At 48.9% G+C, this 18,743-nt stretch overlaps 1 protein-coding gene across 3 annotated transcripts in view; it reads left to right on the top strand.

The window, feature by feature from the left end:
- The window catches only part of sptbn4b (spectrin, beta, non-erythrocytic 4b), a 316,634-nt gene that overhangs the window by 122,340 nt on the left and 175,551 nt on the right, over positions 1-18,743 (top strand). For 2 of the 3 annotated variants that reach the window (XM_087984144.1, XM_087984146.1), the window contains 3 exons: positions 12,761-12,932; positions 14,934-15,804; positions 16,838-16,975. In XM_087984144.1, coding sequence (XP_087840270.1) covers positions 12,761-12,932; positions 14,934-15,804; positions 16,838-16,975 — 1,181 coding nt within the window. The remainder of the gene's footprint in view (positions 1-12,760; positions 12,933-14,933; positions 15,805-16,837; positions 16,976-18,743) is intronic. The other variant, XM_087984145.1, reaches the window with a different exon arrangement.

Below are 18,743 nucleotides of genomic sequence, written 5' to 3'. Positions count from 1 at the left end.
GTCACGGAGGGGTTTGAAAGTGAGACTGGGAATGTTAAAGTGCGATGGAGTGCAACCCAGAGGTCATTGTAGGGGTGAAGGAAGGGCACATTAGGGCAGGGGCAGTGGGATTTTAGATGTCCTTAAGGTGACTCTCTCTGTGGAGTTGGCACATTCTCCCTGTCTCCAGTTTCCTCCCACGATCCAAAGCCATGCAGGTTGGGGTTGGTTGGCCGTGCTAAATTGCCCCTAGTGTTCCGGGATGTGCAGGCTAAATGGGTTAGCCATGGGAAATGCAGGGTTACAGGGATAGGGTAGGGGGTTGGGTCTGGGTCTTTGGAGGGTCAGTGTGGACTTGATGGGCTGAATGGCCTGCTTCCACACTATAGGGATTCTGTGATTCTACACTTGTGGGTATGGATGCCAAGTCATTGAATATTTTTAAGGAAGAAGTAGATAAATTCTTGACTAATGAAGGGGTCAGAGGTTACCATGGAGGTTGGAGGTTCTGTCATATTGACTGGTGAAGCAGGCCCAAAGGGCCAAATGGCCTCCTCCAGCTCTTACGCCTTGTGTTTGTATAAGATGGCTGCAGGCGTAGTGAACCGGTCAAGAGTGAGGGAACAAAGGCCTCCAAGAGGGTCTCACCAAAGGCTGGCTTGAGGCAGGGTGGAAGGATCCAACGATGTTTTGGAGGTGAAACAAATGGCCTCAGTGATAGGCCAGGCCGGCTTGGGATCTAGTGCCTGTGTCTGATAGCGAGGGTCACGATCAAACTGAATCAGCCATAGACTGAGTTTGGAGGACAGACTGAGGACAACGGCTTCAGCGTTCCTGAGTGGAGGATGTCCCTGCTTCTCCCGGTCCGGATTCCAGACTGGCAGATGATGGATGTAGGTTTGTACGCTGAGCTGGAAAGTCAGCGAGCAAACCTACATCCAGAATCTCAACCTGAGGTATAAATCTTCTCAAAACTCGGTCAGATGACATCCCTCAGCCCCTTCACCTCCACACACCGCCCCCCCCCCCCCACCCCTCCACCTCCCGCACGATTAGAACCACCACCTCCAACTCTCTCTCTCTGCAGCTTCATCCATTGGACATTTCTAGCACATTCAGCTTTTTGTAATTTGTTACACACACACACACACACACACACACACACGACTGTTAATGACGGTGATCCTGGGAGGGATCCATTCTGTCCTGGCAGTGTATGCCTGGCCTCTTGGTAGAATACTCTTGGAATCACACACTGTCATGACTGCTGACCGTAATATGAAACAATTCACTCTGCAGTTTGAGAGGGAGAAACTGGAATCAGATGTAACGGTATTACAATTGAGTAAAGGCCACTGCAAAGACATAAGGCAGGAGCTGGCTGGAACTGACTGGAAGGGAAGATGGCAGAACAGGGGGGGTTTCTGGGAGTCATTCAGGAGGCCCAGCAGAAATTCATCCCAAGGAAGAAGAAATATTCTAAAGGGAGGACGAGATAACCGTGTCTGTCAAGCATAAAAGCACAAGAGAAAGTAAGTAATGTGGTAAAGATTAATGGGAAGGCAGAGGAATGGGAAGCATTTAAAAACCAGCAGAGAGCAACTCGGGAAGCAATGGGAGGGGAGAGGATGTAATATGAGAGGAAACTAGCTAGCAATATAAAACAAGGCTGTAAGAGCTTTTTCAATGTCCAAATGGTAAGAGAGAGGCAATAGTGGACATTGGACGACTGGAAAATGAGGCCGGAGAAGGAGTAATGGGGCATAAAGAAATGGTGGAGGAAGTAAATATGTACTTTGCATCAGGTTTCACTTTGGAAGGCATCAGCAGCATTCCAGAACTTTAAGAGAGTCAGGGGACTAGAGGTGAGTGTAGTAGCCATGACTAAGGAGAAAGTGCTGGGGAAGCTGAAAGGTCTGAAGGTGGTTAAATCATCCGGATCAGATGGACTACACCCTAGAGTTCTGAAGGAGATATCTGAGGAGGTTGTAGAGGCATTGGTGATGAACTTTCAGGAATCACTGCAGTCAGGGAGGGTTCCAGAGGACTGGAAAATGGTGAATGTAACACCCCTATTTAAGAAGGGAGGGAGGTAAGGTGGTTGCTCAGATTTTGGAGTCCATGATTAAGGATGGGATTGCGGAGTAATTGGAAGTGCATGGTAAAATAGGGCTGAGTCAGCCCAGCTTCATCAAGGGGAGCTCATGTCTGACAAGTCTGTTAGAATTCTTTACAGAGGTAATGAGCAAGTTGGACAAAGGAGAAGCCAGTGGATGTGATCGATTTGGATTACCAGAAGGTCTCTGACAAGTTGCTGCACAGGAGGCCGCTCAATAAGATCAGGTCCCAGGGTGTTAGGGGCAAGGTACTGGGCATAGATAGAGGATTGACTGACTGACAGAAGGCAGAGAGTAGGGATAATGGCAGCTGGTGACTCATGGAGTTTTGCAGGGGTCCATATTGGGACCACAACTATTCAGGTTATACATTAATGATCTGGGTGAAGGAAGGGAAGGCATGATTGCTACGTTTGCAGATGACACAAACACAAGTGGAGGGACAGGTAGTGTAGAGGAAGCGGGGAGACTGCGGAAGGTCTTGGATGGGCTGGGAGAGTGGGTAAAGAAGTGGCAGATAGAGTACAGTGTAGGACAGTGTGAAGTTATACATTTTGGCAGGAAGAACAGGGGTGTAAACTATTTTCTAAAGTGGGAAGGGATTTGGAAATCTGAAGCTCAAAGGGACTTTGAAGTTCTAGTTGAGGATTCTCTTAAAGTTACCGTGCAGGTTCGGTTGGCAGTTAGGAAGGCAAATGCGATTTAGCATTCACCTCAAGAGGGCTAGAATACAAGTGCAGAGACATACAGTTGAGACTATATAAGGCTTTGGTCAGACTGCATTTGGAATATTATGAACCGTTTTAGACCCTGTACCTAAGGAAGGATGTGCTGGGGTTGGATGGGATATAGAAGAGCTTTATAAGAATGATCCTAGGGATGAAGGGCTTGTTATATGAGGAGCAGTTGAGCACTCTGGGTCTGGACTTGATAGTAGTCATGATTTGGAGATGCCGGTGTTGGACTGGGGTGTACAAAGTTAAAAATCACACAACACCAGGTTATAGTCCAACAGGTTTAATTGGAAGCACACTGGCTTTCGGAGCGTCGCTCCTTCATCAGGTGATAGTGGAGGGCTCAATCCTAACACACAGAATTTATAGCAAAAATTTACAGTGTGATGTAACTGAAATTATACATTGAAAAATTGATTGTCTGTTAAGTCTTTCATCTGTTTGGATACCATAATAGTTTCACTGCTTTCATGTGTAAATCACAAAACCTTTTTTTAAAAAGTTGCATTCTCGGGTTAGCTGTTAACAATGGTGATAGCTAGACAATATGTTGAAGGTGTTAGCCCCCTGTGTTCTCTGTCTATGCTATGATGTTTATGATTTGGAGATGCCGGTATTGGACTGGGGTGTACAAAGTTAAAAATCACACACCAGGTTATGGTCCAACAGGTTTAATTGGAAGCACACTAGCTTTCGGAGCATCGCTCCTTCATCAGGTGGTAGTGTTAGATTGATTCTAATCTAAAAAGTGAGATAACGGAGTTTTTGCAGGGTTACATTGTACTTTGCTCAAAAACTGCATGAATTCATGTAAAACTCCGTTATCTCACTTTTTAGATTAGAATCAATCTAAACATCATGGCATAGACAGAGAACACAGGGGGCTAACACCTTCAACATATTGTCTAGCTATCACCATTGTTAACAGCTAACCCGAGAATGCAACTTATTTAAAAAAAGGTTTTGTGATTTACACGTGAAAGATGTGAAACTATCACTGTATTCTAACAGATGAAAGGCTTAACAATCAATTTTTCAATGTATAATTTCAGTTGCATCACACTGCAAACTTTTGCTATAAATTCTGTGTGTTAGCATTGAGCCCTCCACTACCACCTGATGAAGGAGCAACACTTCGAAAGCTACTGTGCTTCCAATTAAACCGGATGGATTATAACCTGGTGTTGTGTGATTTTTAACTTTGAACTTGATAAGAGTTTAGAAGGATGAGGAGGAATCTGAATGTGGAGGAGATTATTCTACAAGTAAGAAAGACTAGGACTCGAGGGCAGACCCTCCGAGTAAAAGATGACCTTTTAGAATCGAAATGAGGAGGAATGGTTAATCTGTGGAACTCACTGCTGCAGAATGCTGTGGATGCCAATTCATGAAGTGTAGTTAAGACAGAGCTAGATAGGTTGTTGATTAATAAGGGGATCATGGGTGAGGGGGGGGGGGAAGGTAAGAGGATGGGGTTGAGAAACACAGTCATGATCGAATGGTGAAATGGGCTGAACAGCCTAATTCTGCTCCTATATCTTATGTTTTTGAGACCGGGGTGGCTCACTTCAGTAGCAGTGTCCAGACAAAGTAGATCACGCTGAGGAAGTCATGACATAAAGGATCATTCTCAGCAGTACTGTCAAACCAAAGTCCACAACAAGGAACTAGGAAACAAACTGGATCACTTTCTATTGGACAAAGCACTCTGCTTCCATAAGTAATCCACTTTGCTGACAGTGTGCCCTCAGGGTGATCCATTTAGCTACAACAGTGTTTCACGGAGTAATCCACTTTGTCCTCACGATGTGACTGCAGGAAGTGGTGGAGGCTGGTGCAATTACAACATGTAAAACATTTGAACAGAAACATCGATAGGACAGAGGGATATGGGCCAAACGCAGGCAATGGGACTAGTTCAGTTTAGGAAACCTGGTCAGCATAATGTAGTTGGGCCGAAGGGCCTGTTTCCATGCTGTGTGACTCTATAAGTGATACTGAAAGTGATTGAGTTGACATGACTGTGTCATTAGGAGTTAGATGAAAAGAGGGGAGAGGGCAGAGAGAGAGGAGACCTTCCTCAGGAGCTGAGGGTAATGAAATAGATTATTCTCACGGCAAATGAACAGTCTAATAGAACAGGAGCCAACAGCATGAGGTGGGGGCTGGGGGTGGGGAGGGGTGTTGGAGAGAGACAGGATGAAGCTCCCTGAGTGGGGGATGCGATGGGGGAACAGGTTGATGAGATTGTGCTGAGGTGCACAGGCTGTAGGTGTTGAGATGAGCCCAGGTTCAGGGAGAGTCAGGAATGGTGAGTGGGTAGGAAGGCAGGCCAGGCGCCTGCAGAGTTAGGCATGGGTGAGGGGCGCTGGGCAGGCCTTGAGTATGATCACGTGTAAAGGAGGTCTGAGTGCGGACGCTGAACCAGTAGAACTAACTTTGAGAGGACAGTGAGTTTGAGGCCTTCACACCTGGAGAAGGATCTGGCTCCATGCCCATTGGGAAAGGAAGATTGAGACTTACCATTGGAGACACAGATGATAAATGAGCATCTGTCATCATTTGACAATGCTGCCAGCCAATCAGTGGAGGAAAAGGCAGTGGAGAAATTGGAGAGATACAAATGGATAAAGAGGACGTTATCTCTCGGTGGTGAAGAATTTGAGTATTGCTGACAAATATTGCAAGAATGGCAAAATTTGACAGGACAACAATTTGTATTGCATGACAAAATGGTGCTGATTGGTTGACAAATTGACTGTGATTGGTAGAGGCGATTGCTCCAAGGAGCTATTGTCCCCCATGTCCCCACTTACTCAAAGCTATAGTTTGGGCTACACGCCAACTACTGCAAAAGAATTATTAAATTAACCAAAGCCATTACTTCCCTGGTGCCTCCCCCCTGGTGACAGCTCAACCAATCAGAGTTGACTTGCCAACCAGTCAGCTTTCCTCATGCTGTGTAAATTGTTGTCCCCTTTGAGATTTGGCATTCTTGTCCCTGTCCTGGTCAGTGCGATGTCCAAAACAAAATGGGCACCCAATCCAGATTGGATGTATCCCGTATTACTGGGGATTGTCAGGGTGGAAATTCCAGAGAATCATTCCCAAGCAATCACTGTGCCTTACATATGGAGTGTATCCCTGGGAATGATATTTTTACTTGTTATTACACATCTCTGGGGCAGGTGGGACTTCAACTCTGGTCTCTTGGCCCAGAGGTATGGACACTACTGGTACATGATAAGAGGCTTCCGGTCCTCGAGGCCAGGCGGCTTGTTGATGTCATTTCATTCTGCCTTAGGATTTTCTCATCTTCTGTTTGATTTTGGTTTCTGTCCTGATTTCTTGCATTGAGAGCTGTTTCCAAACTAACACCACTTCATCACGTAGCACAACCTCTCCCTGAGGACATACAGAGAACGCCGAAGCTACAGAATGACCCAGGTTTCAAAAGAAGAGAGACTGCGCAAAGGAAGAAAGAAAGAGATCAAAAACGAGAGTGCAGAATTGAAAAGGAGAGAGAGAGAGAATGCTAAAGGATTGAGAAAGAGAGAGACACCCAGCCTTGAAAAGGAAAGAGATAGAGACAGAATTGAAAAGAACAGAGAGAGACAGAGTGCAAAGAGAGAGAGAGACAGAGTGCAGAGAAAGAGAAAAAGAGACATAGAATTAAAAAGGAAAAGAGGGAGGCGGAATTGAAAAGGACAGAAAGAGAGCGCAAAGGGAGAAAGTCAGAGAAACCTTAAATTGGAAAGGAGAGAGAAAGAGCAAGTCACTGAGTTCAAAGGGATACACAGAGAGAAAGACCGAGAGGGAGCATAAGGAGAAAGGGAGTGAACGTGAGCTTCGAATGCCCAGCAGGTGGTGCCAGTGTGCCTCCTGTTGCAAAGTTATAAATCACACAAGACCAGGTTATAGTCCAACAGGTTTATGTGGAAGCACTAGCTTTCGGAGCGCCATTCCTTTGTCAGGTAGCCACCTGATGAAGGAGCAGCGCTCTGAGAACTTGCACTTCCAAATAAACCTGTTGGACTATAACCTGGTGTTGTGTAAGTTTTAACTTTGTCCACCCCAGTCCAACACCGGCTCCTCCACCATCAGTCTATTGATTATATTTCTATTCCATTCAATTACTTATTTTAAGTGCACATTATTTCAGTGAGGAATTAAACCTGTATGTTGTTTTTCGAGGCAAGAAATCGTACCAAGGGACCTATCCGTGACTCTAAAGGGGGAATGGTGGCCAGGCTAGAGCTCTGTGAACATTGGTGTGTGGATCCCATTGTTACTGGGTTCGACAAGGTCTGTGCGGGAAGGATGTTTCACCCTTGGCTGCTGAATCAAGACCCAGGAGGCAGTCTCTGAATAAAGGGCAGGCCTTTTCTCAAGGGTTGGCTTATGAGGAGAGATTGAGTACACTGGGACCATACTTATTGGAATTTAGAAAAATGAAGGGCGATCTTATAGAAATATTTAAAATTATGAAGGGAATAGGTAAGATAGAAACAGAGAGGTTGTTACTACTGGCGGGTGAAACTAGAACTAGGGGCATAGTCTCAAAATAAAGAGGGAGCATATTTAGGACTGAGCTGAGGAGGAACGTCTTCACCCGAAGGGTTGTGAATCTGAGGAATCCCCTGCCCAGTTGAGGTTACCTCATTGAATGTCTTTAAGGCAAAGATAGATTTTTGAACAGTAAATGAATTAAGGGTTATGGTGAGTGGGTGGGTAAGTGGAGATGAGTCCCCGAAAAGATCGGCTACTCTCTGAGTGAAGACATTTACCGTCATCTCAGTCTGAAAAGGTTTACCCTGCTGGTCTGGACTCCTTCTCCCCCCCCACCCCCCAATCAGGGACATCCTTCCTGTATCTAACCTGCCCAGTCCTGTTAGAAGTTTATAGATTTCTATGAGATCCCCCTCATCCTTCTAAACTCCAGTGAGTACAATCCGAACCGACTCAACCTCTCCTCACACGTCAGCGCTGCCATCCCAGGATTCGGTCTGGTAAACATTCACTGTATTCCCTCCATAGCAGGAACATCCTTCCTCAGATGAGGAGACCAGAACTGCACACAATACTCCAGGTGTGGCCTCACCAAGGCCCTGTGTAATTGCAGTGAGACATCCCTGCTCCTGGACTCGGATCCTCTTGCTAAGTAGGCCAACATACCATGTGCCTTCTCTACTGCCCGCTGCACTGCACACTGTCAGTGACTGGTACACAAAGACACCCAGGTCTCATTGAATATTCCCACCTCGCAATTTACAGCTTCTCAAATAATCTGCCTTCCTAATTTTGCTACCAGAGTGCATCACCTCACCTTTATCCACATTATACTGCTTCTGCCGTGCATTTGCCCACTGAATCAGGCTGTCCAACTCACACCGCAACATCCTCCTCACAGCTCACCCACCCACTCAGCTTTGTATCATCTGCCAATGATGAGATATTACATTTACTCCCCTCATTAACATACATTATGAATAGCTGGGGTCCTAGTATTGATCCTTGCAGTCCCCACTAGTCATTCAGAAAAAGACCCACTTATTCCTACTTCCTGTTTCCTGTCTGGTAATCAATTTTCCATCTCGATACACTACCCTCTAATCCCAGCTGCTTTAATTTTATAATTTAGCTCTTGCTTTGTTGAAAACCTTCTGGAAGTCCGAATAAAACACATCGACTAGCTCCCCCTGATCAACAACACCAGTTACATCCAAGAAGAATTCCAGTAAATTTATTTTGCATCAGTGTTTACTGTGGAAAAGGACATGGAAGATATAGAATGTAGGGAAATAGATGGTGACATCTTGAAAAATATCCATGTTACAGAGGAGGAAGTGCTGGATGTCTTGAAAGGCATAAAATTGGATAAATCCCCAGGACCTGATCAGGTGTACCCAAGAACTCTGTGGGAAGCTAAGGAAGTGATTTCAAGGCTTCTTGCTGAGATATTTGTATCATCGATAGTCAAAGGTGAGGTTCCAGAAGATTGGACGTTGGCTAATGTGGTACTACTATTTAAGAAAGGTGGTTAAGGACAAGCCAGGGAACTATAGACCAGTGAGCCTGATGTCAGTGGTGGGCAAGTTTAGATTAGATTAGATTAGATTACTTACAGTGTGGAAACAGGCCCTTCGGCCCAACAAGTCCACACCGCCCTGCCGAAGCGCAACCCACCCATACCCCTACATTTACCCTTACCTAATACTACGGGCAATTTAGCATAGCCAATTCACCTGACCTGCACATCTTTGGACTGTAGGAGGAAACCGGAGCACCCGGAGGAAACCCACGCAGACACGGGGAGAACGTGCAAACTCCACACAGTCAGTCGCCTGAGGCGGGAATTGAACCCGTGTCTCTGGCGCTGTGAGGCAGCAGTGCTAACCACAGTGCCGCCCACAAGTTGTTGGAGGGAATCCTGAGGGACAGGATGTACATATATTTGGAAAGGCAAGGACTGATTAGGAATAGTCAACATGGCTTTGTGCGTGGGAAATCATGTCTCACAAACTTGATTGAGTTTTTTGAAGAATTAACAAAGAGGATTGATAAGGATAGAGCAGTAGATGTGATCTATATGGACTTCAGTAAGGCGTTCGACAAGGTTCCCCATGGGAGACTGATTAGCAAGGTTGGGTCTCATGGAATACAGGGAGAACGAGCCATTTGGATACAGAATTGGCTCAAAGGTAGAAGACAGAGGGTGGTGGTGGAGGGTTGTTTCTCAGACTGGAGGCCTGTGACCAGTGGAGTGCCACAAGGATTGGTGCTGGGCCCTCTACTTTTTGTCATTTACATAAATGATTTGGATGTGAGCAAAAAAAGTATAGTTAGTAAGTTTGCTGATGACACAAAAATTGGAGGTATAGTGGACAGCGAAGAGGGTTACCTCAGATTACAACAGGATCTGGACCAGATGAGCCAATGGGCTGAGAAGTGGGAGATGGAGTTTAATTTAGATAAACGCGAGGTGCTGCATTTTGGAAAAGCAAACTTAGCAGGACTTATACACTTAATGGTAAGGTCCTAGGGAGTGTTGCTGAACAAAGAGACCTTGGAGTGCAGGTTCATAGCTCCTTGAAAGTGGAGTCGCAGGTAGATAGGATAGTGAAGAAGGTGTTTGGTATGCTTTCCTTTATTGGTCAGAGTATCGGGTACAGGGGTTAGGAGGTCATGTTGCAGCTTTACAGGACATTGGTTAGGCCACTTTTGGAATATTGTGTGCAGTTCTGGTCTCCATCCTATCGGAAAGATGTTGTGAAACTTGAAAGGGTTCAGAAAAGATTTACAAGGATGTTGCCAGGGTTGGAGGATTTGAGGTATAGGGAGAGGTTGGATAAGCTGGGACTGTTTTTCCTGGAGCGTCGGAGGCTGAGGGGTGACCTTATAGAGGTTTATAAAATCATGAGGAACGTGGATAGGATAAGTCGTCAAAGTCTTTTCCCTGGGGTTGAGGAGTCCAGAACTAGAGAGCGTAGGTTTAGGGTGAGAGGGGAAAGATATAAAAGAGACCTACGGGGCAACTTTTTCACGCAGAAGGTGGTACGTGTATGGAATGAGCTGCCAAAGGAAGTGGTGGCGGCTGGTACAATTGCAACATTTAAAAGGCATTTGGATGGGTATATGAATAGGAAGGGTTTGGAGGGATATGGGCCGGGTGCTGGCAGGTGTGACGAGATTGGGTTAGGATATCTGGTCGGCATGGCCGGGTTGGACTGAAGGGTCTGTTTCCGAGCTGTACATCTCGATGACTATATGAATATCTCTGATGGTTTGCTGTTTGTTACTCCATGCTGACTGTGTCTGATGCTGCTGCTGTTTCCAAGGCGCTGTGCTGTAAAATTTTTGATAATGGACTCTCACAGCTTCCCCACTGCCAATGTCAGACTCACTGCTCTATAATTCTCTGTGTTCTCTCTTGCCTTTTATGTTGGCTACCCTCCAATCTTCACTTAGGGAGTGGTGGGTCTTTGGATTGCTCTACTCCAGAGGACTATGGAGACACGGTCATGGAGATTGGTCAAGGCGGAGTTTGATACATTTCTAGATATTAAAGATGTCAAGGGATATGGGGAAAGTGCAGGAAAATAGCTTTGAAGTAGATCAGCCAAAATCTCATTGAACAGCAGAACAGGCTAGAGGGGCAGAATGGCCTACTCCAGTTCCTGTGTTGGCAAAAGGACCAGAGGGCAGATGAACCCAGGGCTGTTGCAATGCACAGAAGGGACAGCGAATAGATCATACCTGAAGGGAAAGGGTATGCTGGGAAATGGAGCAGGAGCAGGTGTGATGGCCTAATAGGTCTCCTAACCATTCTGAGATAGGTTTGTTTTACTGAATGGCCAGGGTCTGTTCACAGACAGAGAAAGGAGAGGGAATATTGCAAATCGCTGTGTGGGGAGCACTGTGGAGTGGGAACAGAGCGGGAGGAATGAGCCGTCAGATAGTCTCCACAAATAGGCAGATAACAGGGAGTCCCCGTGGAGAGGGGTGTAACAGGGAGTCTCCATGGAGAGGGGTTTAACAGGGAGTCTCCATGGAGAGGGGTTTAACAGGGAGAGTCCGTGGAGAGGGGTTTAACAGGGAGTCTCCATGGAGAGGGGTGTAACAGGGAGAGTCCGTGGAGAGGGGTTTAACAGGGAGTCTCCATGGAGAGGGGTGTAACAGGGAGAGTCCGTGGAGAGGGGTGTAACAGGGAGAGTCCGTGGAGAGGGGTGTAACAGGGAGTCTCCATGGAGAGGGGTGTTACAGGGAGTCTCCATGGAGAGGGGTTTAACAGGGAGAGTCCGTGGAGAGGGGTTTAACAGGGAGTCTCCATGGAGAGGGGTTTAACAGGGAGAGTCCGTGGAGAGGGGTGTAACAGGGAGAGTCCGTGGAGAGGGGTGTAACAGGGAGTCTCCATGGAGAGGGGTGTAACAGGGAGAGTCCGTGGAGAGGGGTGTTACAGGGAGTCTCCATGGAGAGGGGTGTAACAGGGAGTCTCCATGGAGAGGGGTGTAACAGGGAGTCTCCATGGAGAGGGGTGTAACAGGGAGTCTCCATGGAGAGGGGTGTAACAGGGAGAGTCCGTGGAGAGGGGTGTAACAGGGAGTCTCCATGGAGAGGGGTGTAACAGGGAGAGTCCGTGGAGAGGGGTGTTACAGGGAGTCTCCATGGAGAGGGGTGTAACAGGGAGTCTCCATGGAGAGGGGTGTAACAGGGAGAGTCCGTGGAGAGGGGTTTAACAGGGAGAGTCCGTGGAGAGGGGTTTAACAGGGAGTCTCCGTGGAGAGGGGTGTAACAGGGAGAGTCCGTGGAGAGGGGTGTAACAGGGAGAGTCCGTGGAGAGGGGTGTTACAGGGAGTCTCCATGGAGAGGGGTGTAACAGGGAGAGTCCGTGGAGAGGGGTGTAACAGGGAGAGTCCGTGGAGAGGGGTGTAACAGGGAGAGTCCGTGGAGAGGGGTGTTACAGGGAGTCTCCATGGAGAGGGGTGTAACAGGGAGTCTCCATGGAGAGGGGTGTAACAGGGAGAGTCCGTGGAGAGGGGTTTAACAGGGAGTCTCCATGGAGAGGGGTGTAACAGGGAGAGTCAGTGGAGAGGGGTGTAACAGGGAGTCTCCATGGAGAGGGGTTTAACAGGGAGAGTCCGTGGAGAGGGGTGTAACAGGGAGTCTCCATGGAGAGGGGTGTAACAGGGAGAGTCCGTGGAGAGGGGTGTAACAGGGAGTCTCCATGGAGAGGGGTTTAACAGGGAGTCTCCGTGGAGAGGGGTGTAACAGGGAGTCTCTGTGGAGAGGTGTGTTACAGGGAGTCTCCGTGGAGAGGGATGTTACAGGGAGTCTCCGTGGAGAGGGATGTAACAGGGAGTCTCCATGGAGAGGGGTGTTACAGGGAGTCTCCGTGGATGACTCCATGACAAATGCCATCTCTCATTCAAGTCTTTTCTACTGTCTCCACAGATGCTGTTGTGTTGGAAAGATTTGGGGAAGCACTTGCTGGAGGCTGAGGATCTACTCCAGAAACACTGCCTCCTAGAGGCAGATATCTCAGTGCAGGCTGAGCGAGTGAAGAGCCTCAATATGGCTGCCCTGGAGTTTACCGAATTGGAAGGTTTGTATGTAACTCAGAACTAGAAGTGGGGGAGGTTAGGCACACCAATTGTCCTGTGTTTGTCTTCTTCGTTTCCGGTTTCGACAATTAACTCAGTGGCTAAGTTTATTGTTAGGCTCCATTAACTCACCAAATGTGAGTCAATATCCACACCTTGTGTTTTTATATCATCTGTAAGCTGTTTGTATCTTGCCCTGTACACTTAAATTATTAATAGAAATTACAAACAAAAACAAGTTGGGATTTTTGTTAGCCTCATATTAAACGGGATACAGTCAGTGTAAGTGGTAGAGGGGTCACAGGATTACTGAATAATATGCAGGAGAGGCTGTTTTATCAGTATGTAGCTAATCACTAGCTGGAGCTGTGACTAGTTCAAGATGTTAAATGGCCTCTTCATGTGCTATATTCATGACTAATTTGCACCAAGTGTCAAGTTGGGGCCGGCCAAGGGCAGGAAGCAGGAAGTGAATCCCGCTCTTCCGGAAGTGAACCCCAATGGTCAGGAACCATGTGGGCTTCAGGGACTCACTCTGGGAGGTGGGGGGTGATTGGGAGATGGTGGGTGGAGGCGGGGTTGGTTGTAGATTCTCCAAAACCTTTCCCATCAGGATGCTCTGATGGTCATAGAGTCGTACTGCGTGGAAACAGGCCCTTTGGCCCACCATGTGTATGCTGACCAACAAACACCAAACTATACTGATCCCATTTATCTGCAGCCAGTCCATAGCTGTCCAGGCCCTGGCATTTTAAGTGCTTGACCAAATTATAAAGGATATTGGTGAGGTCTCTCCTGGAGTTCAGTTAGATTAGATTACTTACAGTGTGGAAACAGGCCCTTCGGCCCAACAAGTCCACACCGACCCGCCGAAGCGCAACCCACCCATACCCCTACATTTACCCTTACCTAACACTACGGGCAATTTAGCATAGCCAATTCACCTGACCTGCACATCTTTGGACTGTGAGAGGAAACCGGAGCACCCAGAGGAAACCCACGCAGACACGGGGAGAATGTGCAAACTCCACACAGACAGTCGCCTGAGGCGGGAATTGAACCCGGGTCTCTGGCGCTGTGAGGCAGCAGTGCTAACCAGTGTGCCACCGTGCCGCCAGTTCTGGTTGTCCTGTTATAGGAAGGATATTATTAAGCTGGAGAGGGTTCAGAAGAGATTTAGCAAGATGTTGCTGGGTCTGGAGGCTTTGAGTTACAAGGAGAGGCTGGATAGGTTGGGACTATTTTCATTGGAGCTTAAGAGGTTGAGGGGGTGACCTTATGGAGGTTTTTAAAATCATGAGGGGGATAGATAAGGTATCTATTCCCTAGGGGGAGGAATTTCAAGGCTAGGGGGCATGTGTTTAAGGTGAGAGGAAAAAGATTTTAAAAAAGACATAAGGAGCAATTTTGTTTATGCACAGAAGGTGGTTCGTGTGTGGAATGATCTTCCTGAGGAAGTGGTGGATGCAGGTAGAGTTACAACATTTAAAAGACATTTGGATAGATAGATGAATAGGAAAGGTTTGGAGGGATATGGGCCAAAAGGAGGCAGGTGGGACTAGTTTGGTTTGGGATTATGGTCAGCATGGACTGGTTGGGCCGAAGGGTCTATTTCTGTGCTGTATGACACTATGACTCGAAAACAACCCTGAGCCAATCTTCCTTCTGATCATTGTAGTCAGCCAATGTAACTCACCCAATAGTGCAGTCGGTTGGCTCGGACTGTCTACGGTCCACTGGACTCTGGCTGGCCAATCCCAACCTTGCTGTGTTTTTTGCTGTCATGGTGACATGAGGTGATGCTGAAGGTATCTCTCCCACCAGGTGGAGCCACTGAGAGTGTGCTGTGACGTTCTGGGGGTGATGGCCTGGCGGGGTGGTCAGTGCGACATGGTGGCAGTGTCCGGGCTGGGTTGGCGCGCTTGGGTTCGAACCCTCGGCCTCTTGGCCTTCGCCCCCACACACCCCCCCCCTTCTGAGCCAATCCCTTGCATCGCCCGCAGGTTACCAGCCGTGCGACCCACAGGTCATCCGCAACCGGGTCCAGCACGTCAGCAGCTGCCTGGAGGAGCTGCAGCGGCTGGCGTCGTGTCGTAGGGCGGAGCTGGAGGGCTGGCGCCGCCTCTGGGAGTTCTTCCAGGAGATGGAGGAGGCGGAGGGCTGGATCCACGAGAAAGAGCAGGTCATCTCCTCGGCCCACTGCGGCAAGGACGTGGACAGCGCCACCCGGCTGCTGACCAAGCACGAGGCGCTGATGGGGGAGTTGGTGGCTCGGTGTGGCCTCCTCACCCAGACCATCACCAAGGGCGAGCAGATCCTGGCGCAGAAACACTTCGGCACCGGCAACATCCAGGAGCGGATCCTGGAGGTGCGGCTCCAGTGGAAAACGCTGGACGAGTTGGTGACTCTGCGGCAGCAGCGGATCCAGGAGGCACTCGGCTTCTTCCAGTTCAAGGCCGAGGCGGACGACCTGGAGCTGTGGCTGCAGGACGCCTACCGCTTGGCCTCCAGCGACGACTTTGGGCACGACGAGTACTCCACCCAGTCGCTGGCCAAGAAGCACCGGGGCCTGTCCGAGGAGATCGAGCAGCACCGGCAGACAGTCCACACCCTGCGCACTCAGGCCAGCGGCCTGGCCCCCGAGTACCTGGAGTCGGGCGAGGTGCAGAGCCGGGTGTCAGAGCTGGAGACCCTCTACGCTGAGGTGAAGGAGGTGGCAGGCCTACGCAGGCAGTGGCTGCAGGACGCCCTGGCGGTTTACCGCATGTTCACCGAGGTCAACGCCTGTGAGCTCTGGATCGATGAGAAGGAGCAATGGTTCAACAACATGGAGGTCCCTGGGACACTGGAGGACCTCGAGCTGGTCCAGCAGAGGTACAGGCCTGAACCCTGACAGGGCATCATCACCACTGGGGTGGGGGGGAGGAGAATGGAGAGGGGGGTTAGCACCACCCCCAGGGGGAGAGAGGGGGAGGGAGACAGCATCACCCTCAGGGGGAAAGGGGAGAGAGAGCACCACCCCCAGGGGGAGAGAGGGGAGAGAGAGCACCACCCCCAGGGGGAGAGGGGAGAGAGAGCATCAACCCCGGGGGAGAGAGAGGGGAGAGACAGCACCACCCCCAGGGGGAGAGAGGGAAGAGAGAGCACCACCCCAAGGGGGGAAGAGAGAGAGAGAGCATCAACCCCAGGGGGAGAGGGGAGAGAGAGAGTACTGCTCCCAGGGGAAGAGAGAGGGAGAGAGAGAGCCCACTGCTCCCGGGTGGTGGGGGGGGAGAGAGGGGAGGGGAGACACAGAACCACCCCAGTGGGGGAGGGGGAGAGAGAGAGCACCACCCCGGGAGGGAGGTGGTGGAAAGACAAGAGGGAGAGAGAGAGAGAGAGAGACAGCACCGCCAGAGGGAGATTTATCCACAGGGAGATCAAGTCCATTCCCATCATACATTTATTAAAGATTACTCTTCAATTTTTAAATTAAAGCTGCACCCTCCCCTGATATTGTGCAGGAGTAATACTGGAGGAAAGTGTACTGGTCCTGACTGTTCAGGGTCTGACTGGGACACAGAGGCTATACTGGTCCTGACTGTTCAGGGTCTAAATGGGACACAGAGAGTATACTGGTCCTGACTGTCCAGGGTCTGACTGGGACACAGAAAGTATACTGGTCCTGACTGTCCAGGGTCTGACTGGGACACAGAGGGTATACTGGTCCTGACTGTTCAGGGTTTAACTGGGACGCAGTGAGTATACTGGTCCTTACTGTTCAGGGGTCTGACTGGGATACAGGTGCATGGATATGCTCAGAAAATGAGTTTTCTATGTTTGTGTTGGGAGTTATATGGAGGAGTCTCCCCTTCTCAGGGCTGATATTCTGGTCTGAAAGTGTGTCTCTCTGGTTCTCTGTCTGTAGGTTTGAGAGTCTGGAGCAGGAGATGAACAGCATGTTGGTCCGGGTGGTGGAGGTGAATGAAATTGTTCAGCAGCTGGTGGAAAATGGGCATCCCAGTGCCACAGAGGTCATGGGCTGTCAGGACCACCTCAACACCAGGTACTCCCCCTACCCACAATCAAACTGTGTGTGTGTGGTGTGTGTGTGTGTGTGTGTGTGTGTGTGTGTGTGTGTGTGTGTGTGTGTGTGTGTGTGTGTGTGTGTGTGTGTGTGTGTGTGTGTGTGTGTGTGTGTGTGTGTATCTGAGTGTTTCTGTATGTGTGTGTGTGTGTGTGTGTGCGAATCTCTCTCTCTTTCTCTGTGTATGTGAGGGTCTGTGTGTCTCTTTATGTGTGTGTGAGTGAGAGTCTGGGTGTGCTTATGTGTGTGTGTGTCAATTTCTATCTGAGTGTGTGTGTGTGTGTGTCTATCTCTATCCGTGTGTGTGTCTCTCTCTCTCTATCTGTGTGTGGGGGTCTGTGTGTGTGTCTCTTTCTCTTTTTGTGTGAGTGTGGGTCTGTGTGTGTGCACGTGTGTGTCAATCTCTATCCGTGTGTGTCAATCTCTATCCATGTGTGTACGCGCCTGTCTCTGAGTGTGTGTGTGTCTATCTCTATACAAGTGTGTGTGTGTGTCTCCCTATGTGTATGTGGGGATCTGTGTGTCTCTCTATCTGTGTGTGTCTCTATCTGTGTCTGTGTGTGTCTCTCTCTATCTGTGTGTGTGTGTGTGTGGCTCTATCTGTGTGTGTGTCTCTCTCTATCTCTGTGTGTGGGGGTCTGTCTCTCTGTGTGAGAGTGTAGATCTGTGTGTGAGTGTGGGTCTGTGTATGTGTCTCTACCTGTGTGCGTGTCTGTTTGAGTATGGGTGTGTGTGTGCGCGTATGTGTGTTTCTATCTGTGTATGAGTGTGGGTCTGTGTGTGTGTCTATCAGTGAGTGTGGGTTTGTGTGTGAGTGTGGGTCTGTGTGTGTGTCTCTATCTCTGTGTGAGTGTGGGTCTGTGTGTGTCTCTATGTGTGAGTGTGGGTCTGTGTGTGTCTCTATGTGTGAGTGTGGGTCTGTGTGTGTGTCTCTATCTGTGTGTGAGTGTGGGTCTTTGTGTGTCTATCTGTGTGTGTGTGGGTCTGTGTGTGTGTCTCTATCTGTGTGTGAGTGTGGGTCTTTGTGTATCTATCTGTGTGTGAGTGTGGGTCTGTGTGTGTGTCTCTATATGTGTGTGTGAGTGTGGGTCTGTGTGTGTCTCGATGTGTGAGTGTGGGTCTGTGTGTGTGTCTCTATCTCTGTATGAGTGTGGGTCTGTGTGTGTCTCTATGTGTGAGTGTGGGTCTGTGTGTGTCTCTATCTGTGTGTGAGTGTGGGTCTGTGTGTGTCTATCTGTGTGTGAGTGTGGGTCTGTGTGTGTGTCTCTATCTGTGTGTGAGTGTGGGTCTGTGTGTGTCTATCTGTGTGTGAGTGCGGGTCTGTATGTGTGTTTCTATCTGTGTGTGAGTGTGTGTCTCTATCTGTGTAAGAGTGCGGGCCTGTGTATGTCTCTATCTATGTGAGTGTGGGTCTGTGTGCATGTCGGTCTGTGTGTGTGTGGGTCTGTGTGTGTGTCTCTATATGTGTGTGAGTGTGGGTCTGTGTGTGTCTCTATGTGTGTGTGAGTGCAGGTCTGTATGTGTGTCTCTATCTGTGTGTGTGTGGGTCTGTGTGTTTGTCTCTATTTGTGTGTGTGGGTCTGCGTATGTCTCTATCTGTGTGTGTGTGGGTCTGTGTGTGTCTCTATATGTGTGTGAGTATGGGTCTGTGTGTGTGTCTATCTGTGTGTGAGTGCGGGTCTGTATGTGTGTCTCTGTGTGTGTGGGTCTGCGTATGTCTCTATCTGTGTGTGAGTGTGGGTCTGTA

Source organism: Chiloscyllium plagiosum, unplaced genomic scaffold, assembly GCF_037043375.1.
Source record: "Chiloscyllium plagiosum isolate Xiang-an unplaced genomic scaffold, Cpla_swu_hap1 HiC_scaffold_47, whole genome shotgun sequence".
In the NCBI taxonomy this organism is placed as follows: domain Eukaryota; kingdom Metazoa; phylum Chordata; class Chondrichthyes; order Orectolobiformes; family Hemiscylliidae; genus Chiloscyllium; species Chiloscyllium plagiosum.
Note: the sequence above shows the minus strand (reverse complement) of the source record. Positions and strands in the feature narration are given on the sequence as shown.